Here is a 12,479-nt window from a genome sequence, read left to right on the forward strand (position 1 = left end):
CTGCTGGCTGACAAGACCAGGAGTGTGTGTGTGTGTGTGTGTGTGTGTGTGTGTGTGTGTGTGTGTGTCGGGGATTGTGCACACGAGTGCAGGTCCCTGCAGAGTCCAGAAGGCGGCTTGGAATCCCCTGGAGCTGTGGTTACAGGCAGTTGTGAGCTGCCTGATGTGGGTGCTGGAAAGTGAACTCAGATTCTCTGTAATAGCAATACATGCTCTTAACACTAAGACATCTCTCCAGCTCTAATTATATATTTTTAAGGAAAGTAATAGGCTAGGAATGGTTCGGTGTATTAAGAGCTGGCTGCACAAATGTGAAGACATACGTTCAAATCCCTAGAATCCACACAAAGCTGGTACAGTAGTGTGCATCTGTCATCTCAGTGCTCCCTGGAAACAGAGACTTAAAGCCCTAGAAGCTCGTGTGCCAGGTAGCCTCGTGTACATAGCAACAGTCTTCATATGTCCACACGTATGCTGTTGCTAAGCACATCTGTACCTGCTCACCCCCACACATGCAGCAATAATAATAGAAGTAAAAACAAAATAAAAAGAGAGTAGATCCAGTAGGAAAAGCCTTTAGCTGCTCGGAGCAGTAGTTCTCAACCTGTGAACCATGACCCCTTTCATAAGCCTCTATGTCCAAAAATATTTACATTATGATTCATAACCATAGCAAAACTACGTTATAAAGTAGCAACCAAAATAAGTTTATGGTTGGGGGGGGTGTCACCACAGCATGAGGAACTGGGTGTTCCCAGCACCCACACTGGTCAGCTTGCCACTACCAGTAGCTCCAGATCCAGAGGACCTAATATCATCTTCTGGCACCCATACTCATGTGCACATACCCACACACAAACACACATACATGTGATCAAAAATAAAATAAAGTTCACATCTCAGAGGACAGTCCTGGCTTCTGTTTCTACTTCTAACTAGCTCTCTGACTTTGGTGAATTGCTTTCATTCTAAGGTTAAGTTAGAATGAGCAGGTGATGGAGAGATGGCTCAGTGATCAAGAATGCATGATGTTCTTCCAGAGGACCCAAGTTCAATTCTCAGCTATGTGCACGTGGCAGCTCACGACTGTCTGTAACTCCAGTTCCAGGGGACCCGACAGCCTCCATGTAAGCAAAACACCAGTGCACATAAAATAAAAATAAATAAATGATAATAATGATAACTGTCAGAAGACAACTATCTAAAGAAATCAGAAAAGGACTGGTTCAATAAAAGTGTAAAGAAAAGTTGCCAGGGGCTGGAGAGGCGCCTCAGAAGTTAAGAGCACTGACGGCTCTTCCAAAGGTCCTGATTCAATTCCCAGAAACACTTGGTGGCTCACTATCATCTATAATGAGGTCTGGTGCCCTCTTCTGGACTGCAGGCAGAATACTGTATGCATAATAAATAAATAAATCTTAAAAAGGAAAAAGAAAGACAGACAGAAAAACAGACAGAAAGAAAAGTTGCCAGGCATGGTGGTGCACACCTTTAATCCTAGCACTAGAAAGGCAGAGGCAGAGAGATCTCTGAGCTCAAAGCCAGCTTGGTCTACAAAGCAAGTTCCAGGACATCCAGAGCTATACAAAGGAATCCTGTCTTAAAACCAAAACCAAGCAAAATGAAAAAGAAAAAAGGAAAAGGAAAGATATGAGTTGGGATGGCTTAAAATAAAATATACAACAGGGGAAAAAAAAAGCTTAAAATTGGGTCTAGGGTAGAACATTTGTCTGCAGAGAAATCTAGGCAATTAATACATATAATTTCTACAAATAAAGCTTTCTAATTTGTTCACATTAGTAAAGATCATTAACATTTGAATTTTAAATTCTGACTCTGGGAAACGAGTGTCACATCAGGTACAGTGTGCACATAGCTCTGAAACCCCATGGAGTGGGAGGGCCCTGAAAGGCGGTGTGTGACACACCCGGGTCTTTATCCACACGCTTTGCATGTCACAGAGATCTTGAAAAACATCAGTTTTCATATACGAAAAATAGCTTTAAAAATGAGCTCCTCACACGGAAGATCAGCGGAGGGTGGGTGACTTACGGGATAAGGATTGCGCTACTTCGTGGTATCACGTCTGCACAGCAAAGGCGTGCAGGCTGAGTGACTACACAAAGCAGAAGACTCTGCTCTCTCTCTGGAGTCTCTCCTCCCACTAAATGATCAACCCCAGGGATAAAACTTGATCTTCTTTCCCGTGTCATTTCCAATATTTAGTTTACTGGCAATGCTGTCAGCCCTACTTCCAAAAGAATCCCCAGCTGCTTTCCACTGTCCACAGCTGCCCTCGTTCTCACCGCTGCCTTGTCGGCCTCCCATCCCGCTTCTGGTTTAACCCTCAATGCAGGTGGAGCCTTTACTGCCCAGGATGCGAGGCAACAGCAGTCAGGTCACTCTTTCCAATACTTTCCCACCGTAGTGAAGAGAAAAATCTAAACTCCTTGTTGCGGGCATATAAGGCCCTTCCACAGTCTGGTCCCTGCCTGCTGCTCTGACCACACTTTATGTTGCTCTCCTGTCTGTCTGTCTATCAATCTGGCTATCTATCAATCTTAATGGAAAGCTCAGTTCTTCTATGGCAGCCACATTTCAGGTTGGGTTTTTTTTTTTTTTTTTTTTTTTTTTTTGGTTTTAGGTTTTTGAACCTAATAACCACAGCAATTCTGAGTCAACATCACATGTATTTCCACTGGTGCAGAAAGTTCTATGGGACTGGCAAACGCTCACTCCTCCCTTCAGGAATACACACTGGCTGCTCTTCCGTCTGGAGCGTCTCATCTAGACTTTGGGATGGTTAGTTACTTCTCACAGTTCAGGTTTCAATCAAATGATATTCTTCTGGGGAACCTTCTGAATTTAACTGGATCCTAATCTGAAACAGCTCCTCTATCCCCCCCACCTGGGGAGACTTAGCACGCCCGTCTGTCTGTCTGTCTGTCTGTCTGTCTGTCTGTCTGTCTGTCTGTCTCTCTCTCTCTCTCTCTCTCTCTCTCTCTCTCTCTCTCGCTTTATTTTCTTCATAGCACTCACAACTATCTGAAGTTATTTGTCCTAAGGAATGAAAACCCCATGAAGACGAAGACCAAGTTCAATACCTACAGCGGCATCTCCAGGGAACAGCACTAGGCACACAGGAAATGCAAAACGTGACAGAACAAAGCAAAACAAACAAACCGAGTTAAACACCTCTCTAAATCTATTGGTATTCATCCAATACTGCCCGGCAGCGAAACTTCACTGCTCTTTCTCTTAAGATGGTTTTCTTAACTCTGTTGCTGGGTTTTTTTTGTTGTTGTTGTTTATGGGCTTTTGAGACACGGTCTCACGATGCAGCCCTGGATGGCATGGAACTCTGTGTAAGCTAGGCTGTTACAGAGCCCCACCTGCCTCTGCCTCCTCCCAAGTGCTTGGGAATGCTAGGATTAGTGGCCTACACCCCACTTCCAGCCTGGCTTTCCTAAGTCTGAATTAGACAGGAACATCCGCTTCACCTTGCCACTGAGGTTCTTTGTAAATAAATCAGAGATAGTTGGATGCTTATAAATGGACACACCTCCCATTGGGTTACGGCGGCAGGTTTATAATTCCAGCACTCAGGAGGTCAGAACAGGAAGCTAAAGAACTTGAGGCCAGGCTGAGGTATAGCCAGTTCTAATCTCAACGCAAAACAAAAAACCAAAACCAAAACAAACCAAAAGCAAACAAACAAAAAAACACAAAAACAAATAAACTCCTTACTCTTCCTTTATCTTTCTCTAAAGATGACAACAATATCAATAATATCACAAACCTCCATCGAGGCTCCTGGATGCCCGTTTGCTTGCTGTCCGCTCAAAGTGTGGAGCAGGCCTGTCAATCAGAGCACTGGCCTGCCTGGTTTGTGCTTGAGTCCGGCCACTGTATCGAAATTTGGAACCCAGGGCAAGAAATTTGCTTTTGGGAATGGTGTCTGTAGAAGTCAGTCTGGGAGAGAAAAAATCATGATAACTGTGTTATCTCATTGCATTACTTTATCATTGTGACTATATAACTAAAAATCAAACCAAAAATAAAAATGTTTTCAAATTCTTGTCTTTTATTTTAGTAGTTAAGAGATTTCTAGTCAACCAGAATTAATTTAGTTGGGACCTATATTAAAAACATTGTTAAGTCTCTATAAGCAAGGTTTTGTGGTTTTCGAAAACACCTCTGGTAGCACTGCAGGATTTACCCTACATCCTTGAAATGTTTCCATCACTTTACAGATACAGGAAACTGAAACTCCCAAGAAGGAGTTACTTGCCTGAGGCTACAAAGCTATTAGGAGGTGGGGGCAGTAGCAACCCAAGCCCAGGACTGGGTTCAGCTGCTGTGAAAGCAGCCAGTCCTGCTAGCTTGCGCCTGGTCCTACTCCTTACTTCTGTCGTCCATTTACAGTGCAGGGAAAGGCACTCTGGGAATGCTGAGGCATGCTTTCCAACCAAAACAACTGGGGGGAACTAGATTTGCTTAGTCTTGATTAAGCCGCTCTCGCCTGAGCTAAATAAAATGCCAGCCCTACAGAGAAGAGAATTTCAAATAGCAGGTTCAAAAAAGAAATGTACACAAATGACGTATCCTTGAGAAACACTTGAGTGGGAACAATACCTGAAAAACGTGTGATGCTCCACACAGACTTTCCATAACTTCTTAGCTGCTCGGTAACTGGGAAGCTTGAAGCCAATGGTACTTTCATATTGTTCTTGCTATAAAGATATAAATAAACACAAACGTAAGTATTATTCAATTACAGTGACACAGAGCCTGAGAAATATGATACTTTTTTTTTTTTTTTTTTTTGCGAGACAGGATTTCTCTGTGTATCCTTGTCTGTCCTGAACTAGCTTTGTAGACCAGGCTGGCCTTGAACTCACAGAGATCAGCCTGCCTCTGCCTCTGCCTCCCAAGTGCTGGGATTAAAAACCTGTGCCACAATATGATACTATTAAAGAAATGTTTTTAAATACAAAGAATGTCTAGGGGTTGGAGAAATGACTCAATGGCTCCAGAGGACTAGGGGTCAATTCCTACAACCAACATGGTGGCTCACAACCATCTGTTACTCCATTCCCCAGGGATCCAACACCCTCTTCTGACCTCCATGGGTACTCGGCATGCATGTGGTGCACAGGCATACATGCAGGCAAAACATCCATACGCACAATACACACACACACACACATATATATATTTTTGTTTTTTTGAGACAGGGTTTCTCTGTGTAGCCTTGGCTGTCCTGGACTCACTTTGCAGACCAGGCTGGCCTTGAACTCACAGAGATCACCCTGCCTCTGCCTCCTGAGTACTGGTATTAAAGGCATGCGCCACCACACCCAGTGATATATTTTTTTAATTAAAGAAGTTACCTTATTTTTTTTTTCTTCCTAAAAGAAATCTGCTCAGCGAGGGAGGCTTTTTCCAAAGCGATAAGGCCAGGAGATACGTCATCTGTTACTTAGGCATTGTTTTTGTTGTTTTAGAACGCACACAATACATGGGCATTCTTCTGAGACGTGCGTTAGTCAACCCTTGACTGTCTAGAACTGCATTTCCTTAGTCACAGACCTGCATCTGTAACCTCAGATTACTCAATAATCAGGGAAGGAGGCATCCAGTAGTTTTCCAGCCAGTCAATGTGATTACGCAATAGGAATTAGCAATGGGAGCTACACATCTGTCCGGAGCCAGATTACTTTTTCCTTTCTTTTCTCTTTTAAAGGCAGGGTCTCACTGTGCTGCCTTGGCCAGCCTGACTGTGTAAACCTCAGAGCTCTGGAACTCCTTGTGTGTGCCCTCCCTGTCCTGCCCTGATTCTTCTCATTTTTAAAATTGGCAAGTGAAAACTACAAGGACTGCCAGTGCTCAGCCATGTTTGGTGTACGCACATGTTACAGAATAGCCAGATGAAGTTAACTGGCTTTGGACTAACTCACGAGTAGTGTGTGTGTGTGTGTGTGTGTGTGTGTGTGTGTGTGTGTGTGTGTACGCATGTGTGATCTTTGTGGGGAAGGTCAGTGCTGTAGATTAAACACAGGCCTCACACACACACTAGTGTGCCTCTCAGCAACTTTCTATTTTTTTTTTTAAGATTTCTTTATTATTATTAAGTATACAGTGTTTTGCCTGCATGTACACCAGAAGAGGGTAGCAGATCTCATTATAGATGGTTGTGAGCCACCACGTGGTTGCTGGGAATTGAACTCAGGACCTTTGGAAGAGCAGACAGTGCTCTTAACCTCTGAGCCATCTCTCCAGCCCCCCCCCCTCCCCCCAGCAACTTTCAAGAACTCATCCTTTTGGAGCCTACAGTCACCACACACATTGCCCAATAAGTCTCTGGTACTTACTCCCCTCTTCTTGAATTATTACACTTTTTCTTTTCCTGACACTGCCAGGGCTACTGGAAACACATACTTTTGGTCTGGCCTCTTTGTCTCCACCTCAAGCACACTTTGTAAGTGGAAAAGGGAACAGGTTTGTTCTGAGTGCTGTGATGGCCAGCCACAGTATGCAGATACAATTATGATTTTACCCATGAAGAAGCCAATGTCACAGAAGTTATCTGCTCACTCGGTTCCTTAATGGCACAGCCCTCTACTGCAGTCACAGCACCCCACTTCTACTGCAGTCACAGCACCCCAATTCTCAGAATACTGGTGTTTCCAACTGATTAGAGAAAGAGGCATGTATTTTCACTATATATTGGACAGTAGAGACTCCAAAGCCAAGGACTTCCCATAATATTTGTTAACATTTCTCTGTATGTGCCTTTTTCTGCCTTCCTATATTAAAATACAAGCTGGCTGAAGAATGGCATCCTTTCACTCATTGTTACGTTTCTAGCCCCTAGAATAGTCACTGACACAAAGAAACTGTCGAATAAACATTTTGTAGTTGGCCGGGCACAGTGGCGCATGTCTTTTAATGTCCGCACTAGCAGACAGGGCAAGCAGGATCTTTCAGAGTTCCAGGCCAGCTGGGGCTACGCAGTGAAATCCTGTATCAAAAAAAAAAAAAAAAAAAAAAGGCATGCGGGGGTGGGGGGGGCAGGGGGGAGCCTAGGCCTAGAGAGATGGCTCACAGGTTAAGAGCACCGCCTGCTCTTCCCTCTTCCAAAGGTCCTGAGTTCAATTCCTAGCAACCACGTGGTGGCTCACAACCATCTATAATGAGATCTGGTGCCCTCTTCTAGCATGCAGACATGCTTTCAGGCAAAACGCTATATACTTAATAAACAAATAAATCTTATTTTAAAAAATCTTTGTGGTTAAGAGTCCTGGGTTTGAAACTTTGAGGGAAGAAGAATACCAACAGGTGCTTCGCAGGTAACATCCAGACTGTCCAGGCCGCGACAGCACCACTTTTCACCAGCAGATGGTGACAGACACACACAAAGCCACCTTCATTAGCAAGGGGGCCTCTCTCATACCATCTTCAAATTGCCTGGGTCAGAAAAGTTATTCTTCTTGAATGCTAGGAAGCTCAGCTTCCTACCTTCCCAGAGTCTCTTGTTTAGGAAGTGGCAGAAAAGAATTTAGAGCTTAGGAAAAAAAAAAAAAAGTCCCAAGCCTAGAGAGAACTCAGTGGCTAAGAGCACATAGTGTTCTCACACAGGACCCAAGTTCGTTTCTTACCACCCAATTCATGGGGCTCAGAACCCCCTACAGCTCCAGCTCCCAGGGATTCAGTGTCTCTTGTGTCCTTGGAACCGATAGTCATGTGCACAGACCCAAACTCATAGTACACACACACACACACACACACACACACACACACACACACACACACACACACACCCCTAAATAAATCTCTACAACATCCAGAGCTATAAAGAGAGACCTCTGTAAAAACAAGTCAGGCAATGGGCCAGGCATGGTGGCTCCTCCAGCACTCGGGAGGCAGAGGTGAGTTCGAGACCAGCCTGGTCTACAGAATGAGTTCCAGGACAGCCAGGGCTACACAGAGAAACTCTGTCTAGAAAAACAAACAAACAAAACAAAAACCTAAAAAAATTAATTCCTATTTAAACAATTTTCTATTATGCCACAATAGCTTTTCAAAATAAAAGCTAAAATTAGATGGGTATATCCTGAAATTGACTACTAATAACTGAACTCGGTTTTGTTTGTTTTACAATTTTGTTTCGTTTTCTAGGTGAGACAGTTCTCATGAGGCCAGACTTGGAAGTCCTGCGGCTTCATTCATTCATTCTTAAGGCAAGGTTTCCCTATGTCACTTAGGTTCACCCTGAACTTGCAATTCTCCTCCTGCTTCAGCCTCGGGGATTCCAAGACCGGGGACTGCAAGCGTTTGTTTCCACACCCAGCTAGAAGGGATGGTTCGGCCTGTTTGCTTTGGGAGAAGAGAAACTACGTTGTGTACCTCTCCAGGCCGGATCTTGATGAAAAAGCTGCTACGTTTGTAAGAAATCTTTAGCACTTTGGGCCAAGGAAAACGGTTAATTCTCAACTTGTCTTTGTAAACCAAAAGGCCACTGGAGCAGACTCCTAGGATGATATCCACTCCCTCCAAGTCCTGAAAGAGAGAAGTGCCAGCATTTCACTTGAGCGAAGTGTTCAACACATTACTGGCTATTATTAAATAATCTGAAGAGATCAACAGCCAAAAAAACAAACAAACAAACAAACAAACAAACAACAACAACAAAAACAAAAACCCAGTTACAAAGCATGCAATAAAAACAAAACGTAAGATTTCAATTTCTAGCACCTCCATAAATGCCTCACAAACAGTTCTAACTGCACTTCCACGGGATCAGGCTGCCCTCTTCTGGCTTATACAGGTACTACATGCACCTTTTACCCCCCCCCCCACCCCCACCCCGCACCCCCCCACCCCCACCCCTGGAAAAAAGAAAAAAAGTTCATTTTAGAGGTGAAGAGCTGGCTCAGAGGTTAAGAGCATTGGCTGCTCTTCCGAAGGTCCTGAGTTCAATTCCCAGCAACTACGTGGTGACTCACAGCCATCTAAGAGATCTGGTGCCCTCTTCTGGAGTGCAAGTGTACATGTAGGTAAAAGACTGTATACCTAAATAAATAAATCTTTAAAAAACAAAAACAAAAAACAAAACTTAAGCCAGCCACCACCAACTGGATGCTCTATGTCAGGAGACGACCTCAGTAACCCTGCTAGGCAGCACGGTAAGAGTCATCACTACTTGGCCAGTGAGATGGCCCAGCAAATAAAGGTGCTTGCTGACAAGCCTGACAGCCTGAGTTCAATCCCCAGAATCTACACGGTAGAGTGAAAAATCTTCCACATCGTCCTCTGATCTCCACACAACCACTGTTTGTTTGCTCGGTTTTCTTTGAGACAGGGTTTCTCTGTGTAGTCTTGTCTGTCCTCTGGAACTCACTCTGTAGACCAGGCTGGCCCGGAACTTACAGCAATCCGCCTGCCCCTGCCTCCTGAGTGCTGGGATTAAAGGCGTGCACCACCAGCCCGGCTTTCCACACATCCACTGTGAAATGTTAGCATAAGAGATATGAGAGTAAAAAATTGACGTTAAGTATGTTAACTTAAGACCTAATCCTAAACTGGGCATGGTGGCCTTTAATCCCAGCACTCGGGAGGCAGAGGAAGGCGTATTGCTCTGAGTTCAAGGCCAGCCTGGTCCACAAAGCTAGTCCAAGACAGCCAGGACTACATAGAGAAACCCTGTCTCAAAAAACGAAAAAATAAAAATAATAAGTACTATTCCTAAGCCTAGAAAGAACACTGAAGTAAAATGGCATTAGATTAATGTACCTAGCTATTAAGAAAAAAATTAAAATGTTAATCATCACATAGTTCAAGAAAAACTATCTAATTAATCATATGATTAAATGATCTAGTTAAGTAATCAAGCCCAAAGTTAAATGGTTCCTATTTTTTCCTAAAAATGGCTATAAAGAAAACTATTAGCACCCAAATGTGTTAAATACAAGAATTACAGAGATAAATCACATACGGCTTCAACTCAATGACTGCATAGCTGAGAACTTTCCAGAAGTTGCCCTCGTACGTTTGTTTTTTAAAGCCCACGGGTTACAACTATCTTTCTTTCTTTCTTTTTTTTTTAAGTTTAAAAACTGAATTAATCGGTTAACTAATTATGGGTGGGCACACAGGCGCCACAACTTAAGTACTTGTGGAGGTCGGAGGACAACTTGCAGGAACTGGTTCTCTCCTCCCAAAGTGTGAGTCTCCAACAGCTCACCAGGCCCGGCGCCAGGCGCCTTTATCCACTGAACCAGTTGGCAGGCTTCCTTTCTCTTTTGATGGCATTATCTAGAGGAACACTTTGCTCTGCAACAGTCTGAAAGGGCACATACTACGTGGCTGCATCGCCTCCTGACACCAGCCTCCGTCAGGAGACGAGACGTAGACCCTGACAGACTTGTCCCGGGAAAGTGCTCCTGAGATGAGGCTCTGAAGTCCTAACAGCGCCTCACCGGTTCATCGGAGCTGGTGCTTAGCGCAGACCGATCCAGAGCACAGTGATGGCTCCAGAAAGCCATGTGACTGCGCGATGAAATTTTTACTAGAATGAACAGAACTTAAACATGAAATCATAAGACATTCAGGCAAGGAGAATCCTGAAAATCATCCACAGGTCCGAGAGAGACCAGATGCTTGAATGTCTGTTTCTAAATTTCTACCAAGTGAAATTTCTGCTTATTCTGGAATAAATAGAGGGAAAGAGGTAGTTCCTTATCCTCTGAGAGAAGCCTATCATATCTTTGAAGAGTGCTTCTAAACAACTTGTCATGTTGAGCTAAAAAGTGGATTTCCCTGTAGTTTCCATAATGATATACATATACATATACATATATATATATATATATATCAAGTTTTTATTTTTCTATCTCTGGGTTTATGCCTGGACACTATGATAAAAGCTTTTCAGTTTTGCAATTTTATTTATTTGAAATAGGGTCTCATGTATCCCAGGCTGTCCTCAAATTCTCTATACAGCCAGGAATGATACTGAACTTCTGATCCTGCTGCCTCTACTTCCCAATGGCTGGGATGGCACGCATGCACCAACACACCCAGTTTACGTGCTGAGGGTTGAACCTAGGACTTCACACATGCTAGGCAAGCGCTCTACCTGCTGGCTGAGGTATAACACCACAGATACTAGTTAAGTTCCTCTACATGAGCCTCGGGACCATCCCTTGAGTCCTTCCCCTTGCAATCTTTGCAACACTCCTAGTCATTTTAGCATCCACTTAGTAGCCAAGCAATTCATATTAGTTAGGTAGGTACACATGATGCACTCGGAGAGCTCATCTTGCAAACTGCTGAGCTCCTCCCCCACCTTGAATATTAGCCCTGGGAGGGACCTGAAACACTTATTTCTAACAAGTTCCTAGGGGGTGCTAAATGCCACTGACTCAGGGACCACACTTAGAATCACTGGCCTTGGGGAACGGTTCTGATTCAGGCATCATTAGCACTGTTTGGGGTGGTCATTACATCCAGAGCTAAAGCCGCTTCTGAGCCAGCCTATAAATCTGGGCAGAGCTCTGCAACCTGCACATTTAATAGCCACCCAGGTGATTCTTAGGTGAAGCTGAAATACCCCTTGCTGCCTCTCTGTATCTTCAAATGTAACTTTATTTTAGAAAATACAATTTACTTTTCTCTAGATATTCACATTTTTATCTTTACACTGTCTGGTTGTAAAATTTTGATGGTGAAAGCGGTAAGGGGTAATTGGACTGATACTGAGAATTCTGAAAAAAAAATTATCTATTCAAGCTGGGCATGATGGCAGAGGCCTTTAAACTTGGCAGAGAGAGAGGCAGGTGGGTTTCTCTAGGTTCAAGACCAGCCCGGTTTACATAGCAATTTACAGGCAGGCCAGGGCTACATAGTGAGGTACTGTCTAAAAGCATAAACAAACAAACAAAAAAACCTGACTCCTCCTTCCTCCCCCCCTTTTTAAAAATCTGTAGCCCAGGCTTGTCTTGAACTCCCAACTCCAGAGAACTGGTATTACAGGTGTGATCTACCACCCCCGGCTTCCTTCCTTTGTTCTTCTCCCACACTCCTTTGCTTCTTTTTTTTTTTCTTCCTCCTCCCTTCTTTTCATTTTCTTGCTATGTAGCCCGGCTAGTTTTCAACTTTCAAAATCGTTTATGTCTATGGGTGCTTTGCCTGCTGTATGTCTGTGTATCCCATGCTTGCAGTGCCTAGGGGAGCCAGCAGAGGGCATCTGATCCCCTGGAGCTAGGGCTGCTGCGGCTGGGAGCAGCTCTGTGAGGAGTGGCCAGAGCTGCTCTATAGCCCCCAGTTAGCTTTGAACTCAAGATCCCCCTGCTTCCCTCCTGTCATCTAGTGCTGAAGTTGCAGGCATGTCCCACCAGGCCAAGAACTGTTTTTCAGCAATGTTTTAAAATACCATTAACTAGCCAGGCTGCGGTGGTGCATGCCTTTAATGCAGC

The 12,479-nt window shown here is 44.0% G+C and overlaps 1 protein-coding gene across 22 annotated transcripts in view; it reads right to left on the reverse strand.

The window, feature by feature from the left end:
- EPB41 (erythrocyte membrane protein band 4.1) overlaps nt 1-12,479 on the reverse strand; it is a 154,869-nt gene that overhangs the window by 46,004 nt on the left and 96,386 nt on the right. For all 22 annotated transcript variants that reach the window (XM_084787466.1, XM_084787462.1, XM_084787459.1 and 19 more), the window contains exons 9-11: nt 8,410-8,562; nt 4,636-4,733; nt 3,800-3,972 (exon numbers count right to left, since the gene is read on the reverse strand). In XM_084787466.1, coding sequence (XP_084643592.1) covers nt 3,800-3,972; nt 4,636-4,733; nt 8,410-8,562 — 424 coding nt within the window. The remainder of the gene's footprint in view (nt 1-3,799; nt 3,973-4,635; nt 4,734-8,409; nt 8,563-12,479) is intronic.

This window comes from Acomys minous, assembly GCF_964271855.1.
Source record: "Acomys minous genome assembly, chromosome: 6".
Lineage (NCBI taxonomy): Eukaryota > Metazoa > Chordata > Mammalia > Rodentia > Muridae > Acomys > Acomys minous.